We start from the raw sequence: 17,551 nt of genomic DNA, 5'->3' as shown, positions 1-17,551 counted from the left end.
ACATTTGGATATAGACTTACCTACAGTGAAGGGGATATCCTGGTACTGGACTGTCATTAGCTCCCTGATCAGTTGCCAAGTGGTAGGCAGTTGTTTACCCATATACTGCAGATCAAATGAACTTAGTTGTGTTTACTGATGACAAACAAATATGAACATCTACCTGGATTGATAATTTATCTTAACTTTCCGTAATGAAGTATGCTTTCAAACAAAGTGGAATGTATTTTAAGTGATTATACATAAATATATATTTATGATACTGTCATAAGTATAAAAAACAAAGAAAAGTCATTTCTATGTAAATTTAAAACCTTTTCATAGTTTATCATGCATGCACATTTATTGTGATCTCCAAAATCAAGCAGTAATATGTGCAGCAGATACACCAAGCATAAAGAGCTATGTACAAGTTTTTTCTTTTCTTTTTTTCAAATAATTTCTATAATTATTTTTCCCACTCCTACAGCTGTTATTTTAATTTACTACAAATAAGTTTGTAACTAATGAAAATACGCTATACTTTTAAAAAATTCACAAGTCACAAATGTTTTGCTATTAACAGTTGTACAAAGTCCAGTAAAATATGGAAGTAAATTTTATTTTCCTTTATTCTGCTTTACTGGCGATTAATTTCTTCTCTCAAAGAGTTTATCCGAGCACAAATCTTCAATGCAGGACCAAGTTTCATACTCATAGTTGTCATAAGATGATCTTCTTTGAGCAATAACAGTGCCTGTCCATCAATTTCTTGTGACCGAAACTCATCTGCATAATCAGCACAACCTGGTAGACTTCGTACAAACTCAACCACTTCTAGAACCTAAAGTTTAAAGCATCTTGGAATTAACTTTTCATAAAATTTAGGGTTACCAATAAAATGGAATTAAATTTTTAAACAATCTTAAAAAAATAATACTTTCGACACATGCAATTATATAATTGAATAAATATAAAACATGCAGAAAGGAGCAACATTCATCACATGTACAGGATATAACAAAAGTCATATTTAATGTTTTTTTATTTTGAAACGCTAGCAGATACCATTGTCTTCTTTTTTGTCAGATAACAGTGTTGACTCTTAAATTTTAATTCATGGAAAAGTTGATAATTTCAGAATGCTCAGCTATTGAGGAGCTATACTTAAAAAAGGATCCCCTATCACTGTAATAAAGGATATTTCAAGTTCATGAATCTGTTACTGGAGGGAGTCTGTACAGATGTAAAGAATTGTGCTTCCAGCAAAGAGCAATTTCTCTCCTCCTTAACATCATATACAGTCATCCATCTCTTTTGTTAAGAATTTGTTGCTTCTGCACACTTTTAAATATCAATTAAGTTTGAAAAATAGAAGACTTTTTTCTTTTTATTTTTTTGCTCGATGTGCTTTGCTCTATATGAATCCATGTGTTCTTCATCCTGTTGTTGATATCTTATCTAATTTATAACCGAGATGATATTAAGGAAAAGTTAAAACTAAAAGTTATGAACAAAATTAAAATAAATTCTGTTAGGGAACTTAAGAACTCACCAACTTTAACAAAGGTGTTTCTATAATAATTTGGCACAAAAATAGTTTTAGTTTTAATTAATATGATACTTTTTTGAGATGTTTTATTATTTCATTTTTGATTGCCCTCAAATCTCCCATGGCTGTAGGGATGCTTCAGTAATATCTGATATTGCTAAACCATTATATTAATGCTATAAAAGAGCAAAATTAGCATAAATTAGAAATTATTTAAATTATTTATCGTAATATATATATATATATATATATATATATATATATATATATATATATATATATATATATCATGAATAATGTAAGGGAGCCTTACTGTCCACTTTACTGGACTTTTACTGGAGAAATCTGAAGCTGGTTCAGGCAAATCAACTTCCATTTCTTCTCTGTGGCTTGAAGGTGTAGTAGGAGACATAGAACTTTCTGGTCCAGATGGTGAATCTGTGGTTTCTCCTTCAGCCTCAACTTTTACCGATTCTTCACTTTCTGCTTCTGGCTCTTTAACTGGCTCCTCAGTTGGCAAATTTTCTGTTTGCTACATACAGAATATAAAAGAAATATGAAAAATAGTGTGCACATATATATTGATAGTGCATGTGTGTGTGTGTGTGGTCAACTGTTTCAGACAAAGGGAATATCTATGGGCCAAAGTTACAAAGTATAATCAAAAGATTCAGTGAATGTTGCAAATAAAATATATATATATTTTTTATGCAATTATAAATATTTACACTGTTAATATTCTTGAATGTAGTCTCCCTCTGCAACCATGCACTTGTTCCATTGTGTTTGCCATTAATAAAACATTTCTGAACATCTTCCTTTGCATATGTGTGTAGGTGGTCCATTGTGGTTGATTAGATTTCTTGAATCAACTTAAATCATTTTCCTTTTATGTCCTGTTTTAATTTTGGGAATTGTCAAAAGTTGCATGGTGCCAAATCAGAAAAATAAGGTGGGTGTCAGCAAAACAGTAATTTTTTGTCAGTCAAAAATTGCTGATAGTGAGCAACATATGACACAGTACATTGTGTGGTGAAGAAGCCAACCATTTCACCATTTTTCAGATTGTGTATGGCAGATTGTGTCTCTCAACCATTTTAAAACTCTTTGATAGTAGGTTGCATTAGCAGTTGTGACTGACACCTTGCACAACAAATTCTGCTAACACCATGAATAAATCAAAGTGCTTTATTCTACTCACTGACCATTCCTTCAGTGAAAAAAATGCAAATGGCCTTCACCTGTGATTTTGACTACTATGCTTTTTTTTTGGATTTGATGATGACATTTTTTCCCACTGGAAGCTCTGAATCTTGGTCTCTGTATCTTATCCATACATTCAAGACTCAACACTTGTTATATTTTTTGTTGAAAATGCATGTTCCAATACAGCTTGCATGAAAGACTCAACAAAATGAAGACTCAATGCTGTCTTTGATCTTCAGTGAGAATGTATGGAACAAACTTGGCACTCATTCACTCTATGCACAAATCATTAGTCAAAATGGTCTGAACCAAACTAAATGAAAGAGAGATCTTGGCAATTCCTTGAATGGTCAGTCACTGATCCATTTGAATGATGGTGTGGACTTCATTGATTTTTTGATAATTTTGGGATGTATGGACAGCCACTGATTTCATCTTTAAGCAAAAATTCCCCTCAAAAAACCTTTGAAAGTGCTTGAAAAATTTTTTTTTTTTTTTTCATCATAGCATCAAACTGTAATGAGTATTTCATGTGTTTCCAAGTTTACAACAAAATTTTACGTTTGACATTGTTCAAATTTGAATATTTTCAGTACACACAACAAATGAAAACTTAACAAGCTTTCATTTCTTGTGTGTTAAAACTTATGTCCTTGTAAGACCTGTCACAATCTTTTAGCTACTGCTATGCATTCAAGAATTATAAGATCATTTATCAAGCTTATTTTTATAAAACTTTGTATAGCAGTGCACTAGCAAATCCATATTTACAATTTTATAAATTTAATCTTTGCACTGATTATGAGCTCCCTTCAGACCTTAATTTCATTTATTCATGATTTGTTTATACATAATTATTATTAATTAGTATCAGAATTTCTGCTAATTAATAATTAATTATTAAAATGAATATATCATTTGCCAGTAATGACAAGCATTATTGGAAAATGATGAAAGGAAGCAAAATCTTACACCCGCCAAAAAAAAAATATAAATAAATAAAAACACCATTTGTCCATCCCCTCTAATAATTTTTTTAATCCTTCCACAAATTTATTCAAACTACTCCAAAATACCAAATGAGAAGTTTTTCCAACAACAATTACTCTCTGGCTGAAATCAAACTTTTGCACATTTATTATGCAACCATCTTTTCAAATTTAAGTCCCCTTATGTGTGTCATTTAAAAAAGAATAAGGATATAAGGATGCCATCTACATTTAATTTAATTGAATAGGATTGAATTTAACTGAATAAGACCATCCAGGTTGGGGTGTAAGTTTGGTTGCATAATTGCAACAATGCATCAACTTTCAACTGTATACTTGATGTACATTACAGTGATGCAATTAGTGTATGCAAGGTATTGTTAATGTTGTTGATTTTTTTTGGTCCAGTTGTTCAAATGGTTCATCAATTTATGAGGTTTATTTTATATTGTCTGTACAGCATGTCTTTGACAAAAGTTCCTTTCATTGCTACAGGAATATTTTCTGTAACTCTTTCCTTATTGATTAATAACTTGACAAGCATTATCTCCTCACCTGAGGAGATAATGTGAGGAGACTAATTTATTGTCCAAACCCTTTCCCTCATAAATGGCGGATAATCAGTTTTTATATTTTTACATGAATAACCGTTGATACAACAGAGAAATCCAAGAAGAAGAGGAACATGAATCTACATTTTTAGGTGAAATGTATGTACTTGAAAAATGGAATGACCATGGTTTATAATTTCAAGATCAAATTATGAACATCATTCTTGCAGATAAAAAGTGAAAGCATTTGCTAAGATCGAGGAATGCATTCATTTTTGGCTAATCAATACATTCATGAAAATTATTTCTCTTTTCATGAAACAAAATGAGGACCCAAGCAACTGTATGTTGTTATGAGAACTAACCTCCTTTTTCCACACAATTTCAGGTTTTCTTTGGAAATGAGAAAGACTAGATCTGCGATCCTTTTATCTTTAATAGAAAAATGACTTTTAATAGTAAATTTTACACTGAAAGAAAACAGAACTTAGCTTGTTTATTGTGTAGCTGTAGTCCCAGCCATAGTAAGGAAGTGGTAGATGACTTTCATCAACCAGTGAAATACCACCACTTTGCTTATTGGAGGCTTGAAGTGGTTAAACCCATGTTTAGTCTCTAGAGCAAAGTTTCTGGCATCCCCCCCCTACTTCTCCTTCAACCCATGCACGGTACTAAGTACTATAGGTTTTAATACCTTTCGTGTTTGGGGTTTTCATAAAAAAAAAAAAAAAAAAAAGGGCAATGCCATCGTATCATGTTTTCCCATCATACTGATAAAGGTCAATCGGTATAGTGTTGTATTTGTCCTGTAGTGTAGTGATATGTTGTGTGATTGGCCACTTTGTCCAGTTGTTCTAATAGGATAACTAGTTACCTGTGGTGCCAGGCAAAAGAACTACTATCGTAGCACCAGTCAACATTTTATTGCTCTCTCTCTCTCTCTCTCTCTCTCTCTCTCTCTCTCTCTCTCTCTCTCTCTCTCTCTCTCTCTCTCTCTCTCTCAACCCTCCCATCTGTAACTATCCAAATACAGTGGGGTTATATATATATATATATATATATATTCAATTATATACATAAATAAATAAATATATATATTTCAAGGTGTCCTTGAAATCAGCATCGATATTTATTGAGGAAATGGTTCATTAAAATACACTCATTTTGAAGTAGGAGCAACGGGTTTTGAGTTAGAGCATTAAACAGATTGGTGATGTCATTTCTGCTTTTAGCATTTTTCAAACATCATGAAGTGCAAATCATGATGTTTGAAAAATGCAAATCAGATTGTTGCACAAAATGTCATGTAAATTGTTGTACTGTATTTTTATGAAATCTGTAATGAAAACGCAAGGCTGCAACAAAAGGATTGTTGCTGTGGTACAATAACTTCATTACATATATGACAAATATTAACATTAGCAGAATATGCAGACATTCACTTTGTGTATAGTGTATGTAAAGGAAATACTACAGTGCAGCCACCGAATATCAGCATCATTTTCTAACAAGGCAATACCCTAATTGGTGCGTGTTTGTCTATGTCCATAATAATTTGAGGGAATGGGATACAGTGAAAAGGCATCACAACTGAGGCCGGCTCCAATAATATTCTATACAAGCAGAGGAAGAGGTACTGGATATGCTGACATTAGATCCCTCTACTACACAAGAGTTGCTGCAAGAACAGGTCATCCCAAAACCTTCGTTTGGCACACACTGTGTGAACACAGGCTGTATGCATACCATATGCAGAGAGTTTAGGCACTGCATGCAGGAGATTAAATTTTGTTTATGGATACTTAATTGTATTAACTGCCTTACTTGTCAATATCCTGTGGACCAATGAGGCAACATTTATATGAGATGGGATATTCAACATGCATAATCTCAATATGGTCAATGAAAATCCTCACACCATTCAACAATCCTGTTTCCAAGCTGAGTTTAGCATCAATATGTGGGCCAGCATTATAGGCAATAACTTTATTCATCATGAGTTCTTTGCCTGCCTAAACTCTGATCATTACTTACAGTTTTTGCAGACAACACTTCCAACACCTCCGGAAGATGTTCCTTTAAGTATACATAACAATATGTGGTTTCATGATGAAGCACCTCCACATCTTGGCCAACAAGTACAAACATTCTTAATGATTGTTGCCAGAATCATTGGATTGGTTGCAGAGGTCCCATTTCTTTGCTGACATGCTCTTTTGACCTTAATCAATTGGAATTTTATGTGTGGGCGTCATATGAAACAAACTGTTTATGCCACAGAGGCCAACAACTGATGTGACTTGTTCAGTTGCATCCATGAAGCGGCGTCTCCGTAGCCAGGTGGGAAGGAGCAGCAGTGCGTAGCACACGCTTCTTGATTAGACCGGGGTTCGAGCCCGTCACCACCAAATACGGAGGATGCGGAAAGGTCAGGGAATGACCACTGCATATCCCGGAGCAATATGGCCTTAGTTGCTAATGCTCCTAAAAACCAAATAACAAACAATAACATCCATGAAGCTCCCACTGCTCTTAAAAACAACATAGTGCTACTTGCAAGTGTATGGGAGTCCTTTTCGCACCATGTTGAAGCCTGTCTCCTGTCATATGGCACTCATTTAGAACATCATTTGTGATATTTCTTTTGATCATGCTTCAGTTTGATTGTACTAATAAAATTCAGTTACTCCTGCTGTACAATATTATTGAGTTTCTGAGTGCTCCAATTCATAGCTAAATAAATCCAGAACAATGAACGTTTATTGTTCTGGATTTATTGATGGCCATGTACGGTACAAGTAGCATTATTCAGATGCTTAGTAATAATTAAAATAGAAATGTTTTTACATAAATAAAACATTTTTAATTAAAGTAAGCTATTTCATAATGATTGCTTTTCATAAATTTACTATTATATGCAATATGCTAGGAGCACTAATCTGTTTAACACTCTAATTCAAAACCCATTGCTCCTATTTGCAACTGAGTGTACTTTTCTTCTTGTATTTTAATGAATCATTCCCTCAATAAATATTGACATCAATTTCGAGAATACCCTATATATGTGAAAATTAGGTTTTAAAGTCATTAAGTTCATTTCTAGGTATATATAAAGTGCTTTAGCATCATAATACACAGCCATTTCTGAATAAACAGAAAAATTTTAAGGCGGCATCGTTTTAGGTTATATCTCATATTGTGAATACCTTCACAACGAGTTGCCATGATATTGCACTACTTCAAATAAGTAACGCTTCACCTAAGGAGAAGACTAATGTTACTTATTCTCAGATAGGTACCACCACCCAGATGGCACCGTTTCAGGGCTATTTTGTATATGTGTGGGATAATAACTCAACTATCCACTTGTCCCTATTAGACTTAGAAAAGCAAAAAGGTAGAGGGAAAGTAATAGTAGGAGTGGAAGAGGAAAAGAAACGGTGTAGAAGAATGAAAGGGACAGTAACTCCTTCAACTCACACCACTCAAAAACTCATAAACTCCTCAAATAGGCAACGCTTCCCCAGTGGAGAAGGCTGTTGTTACCTATTCTTGGAAACTCCAGACATCATCAGGCTCTCCCTGGTGCCATTTCAGGGCTTTTTGTATATGTGTGGGATAATAACTCAACTATCCACTTGTCCATATTAGACTTAGAAAAGCAAAAAGGTAGAGGGAAAGTAATAGGAGGAGTGGAAGAGGAAAAGAAACGGTGTAGAAGAATGAAAGGGACAGTAACTCCTTCACCTCACACCACTCAAAAACTCATAAACTCCTTGAATAGGCAATGCTTCCCCAGTGGGGAAAACTGTTGTTACCTATTCTCGGAAACTCCGGACGTCATCAGGCGCCCCCTGGTGCCGTTTCAGGGCTATTTGGCCCTTCTCCGGTGAGTAGGTAGGTACCCAAGTGATGCAATGATGGCAAAAACAGTTATGAAGTATAACTCCACAATATGAGAGGTGCCTGATGTATTTAGACTAAGGCGCATTTAGGGCTAGAGCCTCAAGCTGCAAACAAATTTGGACTATGTGTATATATAAAGTGCTTTAGCATCATAATGCACAGCCATTTCTGAATAAACAGAAAAATTTTAAGGCGGCATCGTTTTAGGTTATATCTCATATTGTGAATACCTTCACAACGAGTTGCCATGATATTGCACTACTTCGAATAAGTAACGCTCCACCTAAGGAGAAGACTAATGTTACTTATTCTCAGATAGGTACCTCTTAGAATAAGTAACATTAGTCTTCTCCTTAGGTGAAGCGTTACTTATTCGAAGTAGTCCAATATCGTGGCAACTCGTTGTGAAGGTATTCACAATATGAGATATAACCTAAAACAATGCTGCCTTAAAATTTTTCTGTTTATTCAGAAATGGCTGTGTATTATGATGCTAAAGCACTTTATATATACATAGTCCAAATTTGTTCGCAGCTTGAGGCTCTAGCCCTAAATGCGCCTTAGTCTAAATACATCATACACCATCAGGCATCTCTCATATTGTGGAATTATACTTCATAACTGTTTTTGCCATCACTGCATCACTTGGGTACCTACCCACTCACCGAAGAAGGGCCAAATAGCCCTGAAACGGCATCAGGGGGAGCCTGATGATGTCCGGAGTTTCCAAGAATAGGTAACAACAGCCTTCTCCACTGGGGAAGCATTGCCTATTTGAGGAGATGAGTTTTTGAGTGGTGTGAGTTGAAGGAGTTACTGTCCCTTTCATTCTTCTACACCGTTTCTTTTCCTCTTCCACTCCTACTATTACTTTCCCTCTACCTTTTTGCTTTTCTAAGTCTAATAGGGACAAGTGGATAGTAGAGTTATTATCCCACACATATACAAAATAGCCCTGAAACGGTGCCGTCTGGGTGGTGGTACCTATCTGAGAATAAGTAACATTAGTCTTCTCCTTAGGTGAAACGTTACTTATTTGAAGTAGTGCAATATCATGGCAACTCGTTGTGAAGGTATTCACAATATGAGATATAACCTAAAATGATGCCGCCTTAAAATTTTTCTGTTTATTCATAAATGGCTGTGTATTATGATGCTAAAGCACTTTATATATACATAGTCCAAATTTGTTCGCAGCTTGAGGCTCTAGCCCTAAATGCGCCTTAGTTCATTTCTAGGTTATTTGCATGTGCATGAAGAGTCAACAGAAGAAGCATTCTATACTACCAAAAGCAAGCACACACAAGAAACATCCTCAGATATAGACAAGGAGCCTTCAAGCATGAAGAAGCTGCTCCAAAGGCACAAGGAACCTGCAGCAGTCTCTGTCTTCAGATGCAGGCAAAGGAACCTGCAAGTCTATGCAAGTCATGCATAGATAATTCTTCATCCCCAGTTAAAAAGCCACAGTGAGATAATTTCATTCTCCAAGATCACATGCATGAATATTACTCTGAACAGCTCCTGGCTGTCAGGTGTGGACACAAAAGTTGGGATTAAAACTTATTGTAATAGCAGATTTTAGATTGCAATTCTTCAATCAGCTTAAAAGTGGATAACATAATATCCTGCTGTAAATCACAAGTTTTTCATCAAAGCTTCTTTCCTCTGAATAAGTTATTTTTTTATTTATTCAAAGTGTTCTTTACATTACTTATGTTTTATTAACAATAAGCCCAGGTATAATTATCAGTTGTAAATGAAGTAAGAAAATAATCTGTATCTGTGAAACAATTTTTAGAAAAACATTGTGGTCATGTGAAATAGGGTCTCAAAGTACTGGATTATAAACAAAAAATAATAGTGTACTAAAATTTAGGTAACTGTCTCCAATGTACAATTTCAATAGATCACACAGAAGAATGCTATCATCTACTTTCCTCTTTTCAAAATTAATGGCAGGCAGTAGAACTCTGTTCAAAACATATGTACCTTAGCATGAAATAACGGTTAAAACCTTACAACAGATACCATGAAAAAGTGACATAAAAGTAACAGAAATTCAACAGTACTGTTATGGTGATCTAAGGCAGAGATGGACAAACCACAGCTTATAGATTCTTTTTCATATGGCCCATTCTGCATTTTTGCAGAATCCACACAAGGAAATTGTTTTTTAAATCTTTTTTTTTTTTTTTTTGGTAGTTGTTAGCGCATAGGCTTCTGTGGCCATAATGCACCTCCCAAGGTTTTTTTTGCAGTACTTTGATCTAAGCCCGAGGCGGGAATCGAACCCACAACTTTTGGGTTGCCAGGCAGGCACTTTACCCACCCGGCTAGCCCGGTCGGCTTTTAAATCATAGATTTTGTCCCGAGGCGGGAATCGAACCCACAACTTTTGGGTTGCCAGGCAGGCACTTTACCCACCCGGCTAGCCCGGTCGGCTTTTAAATCATAGGTTTTGTCAAAAAGAAAGAAATATAATCAGGAGTACCCATAAATGTGAGCAGTTTTTTCAAAAATGAAATACATAAAATCAAAAATAAAAGAGACACTGACAGACGCTTCAAAAAAAAACTTATGAATTGATAAGAATCAAATTAATCTAAAATTTCATTTTTTAATTTCTTGTGTTATTATATAATAATTTCATACATGATATGTCATGTTATTTCCATTTCATTTGTATTAATTATGTATTTCCATTGTAATATTCCCAATAAGCAGTTACAGTAATTATTTTTATTATTTAAAAAACTCAACAAAAATATATAAATGGAAATATAATAAAGACATAGTTTGGTTGTTTGTTATTTGGTTTTTAGGAGCATTAGCAACTAAGGCCATATTGCTCCGGGATATGCGGTGGTCATTCCCTGACCTTTCCGCATCCTCCGTATTTGGTGGTGACGGGCTTGAACCCCGGTCTAATCAAGAAGCGTGTGCTACGCACTGCTGCTCCTCCCCACCTGGCTACGGAGGCGCCCATAAAGACAGACTCTATATATATGTATATACACAGTGCACCAATTAAGTAACGAGACTGCTTGCGTTCTGCATTTAGTATTAACACAAGAGGCAAAAATAGTACATGATTAGATCCAACGAATGCAAGTTGAAACTTGTCAGATCAGTAGTTTACGATGTATGATGGAAAGAGTAATAGTAGTTTTGTGCATGTCATCAGAAAATTGAAAATGGGGCAAAGAGCAGTTATCAAATTTTATTGTAAATTGGGAAAAAGTGCTACAGAAACCTTTGATGATTTAAAAAAGTTAATGCTGATGAATGTTTGTCTTGACAAAGGCTGTTTGAATTGGTTTTCTTGTTTTTGTAAAGGACATGAGTTGTTAGAGGATGATCCTCAACCTGGCCGACCGATCTCTGTTTGAACACCGGAAATTGTCACAAAGGTTAGAAACGTTGTGACTGAAGACAGATCAATTTCAATGAGGTTGCTTGCTGAGATGATCGGTAGCAATTAGGAATCTGTCTGAGAAATTCTAAGAGAAGATCTGGGTAAGAGAAAAATTTGTTCCCGTTTTGTACCACATTGGTTGAGTTTCGAGCAACAAGAAAAGAGAGTTGAGTGTTGCATCAATTTGATGGCATGTGTTGACAGCGACCCAACATTTTTGAGTAGAATTGTTACTGGTGATGAGAGTTGGGTATTTCAATATGATATCGAGACAAAACGTCAGAGTTCAGAATGGCATTCGCCATCCTCTCCCCGTCAGAAAAAAGTGCAGTTAGAAAAATTGCGAGTGAAAATCATGTTGATGATCTTCTTCGATATCAAAGGCATTATCCATCGAGAATTTGTGCCTCAAAGGAAAACAGTCACTGAAAAGTTCTATGAGGAGGTATTGAAGAGGTTGTGGGATCGAGTTTGTCTGGTGAGACGTGAAATGTTCAACTCCAAAAATTGGTTGTCGTTGCATGCCAATGCACCTGCACATTCTGCTGTCAACTCAAGTAATTTTTGGCAAAAAAAATTGATCATATAGTTATAATATAGCTAAAGCTATAATATAACTTTAAATTAAAATAAACAGAGAAATTATATGTTTATAGACTTTGTATACTGCATGGCAGCTTACATCAGTCAACTTCTTTACAACTGATTTGTCTGCATGTTGCCTGTATAAACCATCTGCTATTTGATGAGGGTTTTGTTGTTGTTTGTTATTTGGTTTTTAGGAGCATTAGCAACTAAGGCCATATTGCTCCGGGAATATGTGGTGGTCATTCCCTTGACCTTTCCGCATCCTCCGTATTTGGTGGTGACGGGCTCGAACCCCGGTCTAATCAAGAAGCGTGAGCTACGCACTGCTGCTCCTTCCCACCTGGCTACGGAGACGCCCATTTGATGAGGGACCAAAATAATCCTAAAACAGGCTGTCATAGCAGTCTCATCTTTTAAACAAATAGCAATTAACCTTTTGGTGAGGTCATCTGTTTGAAAGGAGTGAAATAGTAGGGCAATTTGCAACGAAGGCAGGTTTGTATCATTGTGAAAGTTCTATTTTTCTATCATGAATGATCTTAACAATGATGCGATATAAATGTCTTCGATATGGACATACAGTGGGGCATTGTCATTTAAAAGAAATAATTTGTTCCCACTGTGCAATGAATGGACATTCTTACCAGGAATGCTCACAGCCAACTTGCGCCAGATGCTTAGCTATGAATTGTACTTTGTTGCATTCTGTATGGAGTGTACACAGTGCCCTTCATTTCAGAAATCTCTGGACTTAGGAATAGAATTGAATTTTTCTAGTGCTCTGCATCAGAATACTCTGGACATAACTGATGTATTTATTGCCTTGTATTCAGTCAGCAAAAGAATTGAGGCTTTCTGATAGTAATAGTAATAGAGGCATGTGATGCAAGAAAGCAAGCATATGAGTTTATGTAGCATCAGCCAAAAAAAAAATTGCACAATCATTCCCTCTAAAAGTTTGTTCAGTTCCTCCTTGAATTTGTTTATGCTATCAACTTCCACGACAGATGCAAATTTGTTCCAGCAATTAACCACCCACTGCCTAAAGGCAAATTTCTGCACATCTATTCTACAACTGTCTTTCCTTAATTTAAATTTATGCCCCCTTAGGTTCATAATCTGAGCAAGCGAAAGAATCCCATCAGAATTCAGCATGCTCAACCCATTCAAGGACTTATACAACTCAATCAGATCACCTTGCAGGTGCCTAGTCTCCAGCTGCTGCAATTTGCAGAATTTAAGCCTCTCTTGGTAAGAGGATTCCTTCATTCCTCTGACCAATCTTGTTGCCCTTCTCTGACCTTCATTCTTCTCTGACCTTCTTCATTCCTCTGACCAATCTTGTTGCCCACGCTCAAGCAAACCTACATCCTTCATAAAATGAGGCCTCCCCCAGACCTGTACACAGTACTCAAGGTGTGGCCTGACCATTGTCTTATACAAAGGGATAATCATCTCCTTTTCCCTGCTAGCAAAATTCCTGTATATCATTGAAAAACCCCATGACTTGCTCTTGCAGCCTGTCTGCATTGCTTAGAAAACTTCGTTTCTGACTACACAATTGCTCCTAGGTCTTTTTCATTTATTACCACCCTAAGTGTAGTACCACACAGCTGGTATGTTCCTCTGGGGTTACTTCCACCCATATGCAGTACTTTGCATTTGTCAATGTTAAATTTCAGTTGCCACTTCTCAGCCCATCTGCCCAAATTTTCTAGATCCTGTTGCAGTAGCACACTGCCATTACTGTCATTAACAACTCTGCCAACCTTTGTATCATCTGCAAACTTTGACACTAATCCTGATCAATATCACTGATAAATATTGATCAGGCTTCATCAATATCATTGCATTGATAAATATACAAAACAACAGTGGGCCCAACACTGAATCCTGTGGCACTCCACTAATAACATTAGGCCACAAAGACCAGCATCCACTGATTACCACTCTCTGTCTTCTTCCACTCAACCACCCTTTTATCCATTGTAGCAACTTACCCTTAAAACCATTCTGCTCCAATTTGTACAGCAGTCTTCCATGTGCAACAGTGTCAAAAGCTTTCCCAAAATCTAAGTATATGATATCAAATTTATTTTTTGCATCCAGTTCCTTTGTAACCACATCATAGTATTGAATCAAATTTGCTATACAAGATTGTCCCTTAACAAACTCATGCTGTGTCTGAATTATTGCTGCAGTCTTGTCTAGATCAGTGGTATCCAACCCGTGAGCTGGATACGGCCCATGAATAATTTTTACAAGGCCCGCGTGGAAGTGGACTAAAACAGAATTTTAGAGAGTTGCGCCACTGCATGTACACGCATGCAAGCATCAAGGAGGTGGTAGATGACTTTCATCAACCGGTGAAATACCACCACTTTGCTTATTGGAGGCTCGAAGTGGTGAAACCCATGTTTAGTCTCTAGAGCAAAGTTTCTGGCATCCCACTTCCCCCATACTTCTCCCTCAACCCATGCACGGTACTAAGTACTATAGGTTTTGATACCTTTCGTGTTTGGGGTTTTCCATAAAAAAAAAAAAAAAGCTTGACTGTATTAAACGTGCACCTGCATTTCAGTGCAGTCATACGACTATGTACGCCAAATGCAGTTATGTATGTATCAATCTTTTTATATTATGAAATTCTACTAACACAAAATCAAGGAAATTCATCTATTGGAAGCCACACTGGAAATGGGGGGGGGGAAACACTGGTGTAAAACTAATAACACTACAATGCACATTTGATTAAAAAAAGTTTGTTCATTGTAATTGTTTTTAGGAAACAATATTGGTACATCATGTTTTCTGCGTGTATATTTGATCTAACAAAATTTCAAGAAAATATATTTATTGTTAGTTCTGTTATAAACTTCGAAAAATGGTGTGTGAAAGAATAAAAACATCATCCACTGTAAATAATGGATTATTTTTTGTAATGTATATTGTTGAAAAAGGTACAATATTTTGTAACAATACAAAGAATGCTATGACTAAGAGATTGTTCACAAAATATTGTTATTATTTGTATTGTTGCAAAATATTTCAATAGATCCTTGGAATGCATTTGATGTCATCACAAAGGAAGAAATGGGGGAAATTCATTTTTAGTACAAGCCAAAAAAAATTCACCATCCAGGGTCATATACCACTCGAAGTCTGCATTTCCTGTTTTGAGCTGCAATAAAAAGATGTATCCCATTGAAAAATTGATTCTTTCTTTCTCTTTCCCTGTGTGTGTGTGTGTGTTTTACTATAACTCGAGAAGGGGTTGATCCCCACAATGAATACTGTCCAGATCGCAAACCATTACTGCTCCACTCCGTCTTTTAAATTGCATTGCCTTGAGATTATCCCCTTTGGGAATATTGGCAAATACATCTGTTAGAAGCAGAAAACAGTTTGTATTCCCTCACCGTAAAGAATTATCTTTGGTAACATAAAGGGGTAACTTCCTCTTTGATTTTACCGCAAGGGACTTCTCAGACTAAAATACCTATTGTTATTGTCTTCATTGCAGTTGACATTATTTTCAGGTGGAATACTGACAAGTACTTTCCATCCATTTGAAGCAGTAAACATTCCCTACTACCCACATTACAGGATTACTTTTTGCACAATAAAGGATTACCACTGGTTAATTTTACGAATGTTCATGCAAAGTTGCTTCGACACCAGTTTTCGAAGTTTGTTACACAGCACAGCTATCTATTGATAACTGCTTTATAAATTTCGCAGTCGCTTTTGACTATACCAAATATGTACCTTGTGTAGCCCACTGCATCCATACGAGTATGTACGCTGAATGCAGTTATTTAGGTATCAATCTTTTCATGTTGTGAAATTCTATTATTTTGATATTACTTGTTCATTTTATTGAATTATTAATTTGTACTGAATTCAAAAATTGTCCTTAAAACTGTCCTGAAAGAGGAAAGTCAACTTGGAGTGGCATGTTTTTAATCAAAGGTGGACTGAAAACTATTTCTTCATTGAGTACGAAGAAAATTTTAGAATTTGAAAGTGTCTACAATTCTGCCCAGACACGATAGGAGGGAGTATATGATGAGAGTCTTGTCGATCAATTCGGCCCTGGAAAGATTGTGCAAGGCTCAAGGGGTAGAATTTTTTTCAGCCTGGACTGTACTTGTTAACAGGAGAGATTGCTTCTACAGGGATGGGATACACTTAAATAGAAAGGGTGCAAGAATATTTGCTGATGCTATTGAGGCAGTGTTAGGTGGGTCGGAAAACTGCTAGCTTGGGGGGAGACAAATAGATTAACAGTAGCCACTGGCAGAGGTGAAAGAGATTCTTGCACTGCTTCTATTGGAATGAGCAGAAGCCAGAAAAACAATATGGAGGATATTTCAGAGACTGCTGGAAGTCATTGCGGTACAAGTAAACACATGGGTTGTGTTAGGGTAGCTAAGAATAGAAACAGGTGCAGGTATACTTGCGTGTACACCAATGCTAGGAGTTTAGTAAATAAATTTGATGAATTTGAGGTTTTGCTCAAAACATCAAAGGCAGATATTGTTGGGATATCAGAGACATGGTGTCACACAGATATAAGGAATGCAGAACTGGAATTTGGGGAGTACAACAACATCTACAGAAAGGATAGACAGGATAGGAAGGGAAGAGGGGTTATGCTATTAGTTAAAAAACACATAAAATCGAAGGAAGTGAAGCCAGTCGACATCGATGGATAGGGCAGTGTGACATAAGCATGGGTAAATCAAAATTGAGAGTAGGAGTGTGCTATAGGCCTAATGACTCTGATGAGTATAATAAGATACTGTACAGGGAAATAGAATGGGCCAGCAAATCAGAGAGTCTTATAATGGGGGATTTTAATTTCCCAGATATTGACTGGAATTTCTGGGTTGGTCACTCACACACTAGCAAGGCTTTTGTGGATTTATTGGATGATTGTTTTCTACATCAGCATGTTCGGGAGGCAACTAGAGGGAGTAATACTCTTGATCTGATTATCAGTAGTGATTCTTCATGCATTAAGAATCTGCAGATAAATGAACCACTAGGTGGCAGTGATCACAGTGTGCTGAAGTGGGATTTACTCAAGGAGGTAACTACCATCAGAGGTAAAGGGAAGGGTTTTTGCTTTCGTAAAGGCGACTATGATGGGCTGAGACAGTATTTAAATTCTATACAGTGGGACCAACTGATGATGTTACCAACAGCAAATTCAAAATGGGAAGCATTCAAGGAACTAATCTTGGAAGCTACCAGGCTTTATACCAACCAAGAAATATTGTTCAAGGTTCAGGCCTAAATGGTTGTCAGATGAACTAATGAGACATATGGCAGAGAAGAAAAATGCATGGGATACATA

At 36.1% G+C, this 17,551-nt stretch overlaps 1 protein-coding gene across 1 annotated transcript in view; it reads right to left on the bottom strand.

Moving 5' to 3' along the window:
- Window positions 1-619: 619 nt before the first annotated feature.
- Window positions 620-17,551, bottom strand: part of LOC150085297 (uncharacterized) — a 139,569-nt gene continuing 122,637 nt past the window's right edge. Inside the window, exons 11-12 of the mRNA XM_090374517.1 lie at window positions 1,845-2,063; window positions 620-823 (exon numbers count right to left, since the gene is read on the bottom strand). Of these exons, the coding sequence (XP_090230643.1) occupies window positions 620-823; window positions 1,845-2,063 (423 nt within the window). The remainder of the gene's footprint in view (window positions 824-1,844; window positions 2,064-17,551) is intronic.

Source organism: Mastigoproctus giganteus, chromosome 5, assembly GCF_048544385.1.
Source record: "Mastigoproctus giganteus isolate SK-2022 chromosome 5, ASM4854438v1, whole genome shotgun sequence".
In the NCBI taxonomy this organism is placed as follows: Eukaryota; Metazoa; Arthropoda; class Arachnida; order Uropygi; family Thelyphonidae; genus Mastigoproctus; species Mastigoproctus giganteus.
This window is presented reverse-complemented; position numbering and strand designations above follow the sequence as displayed.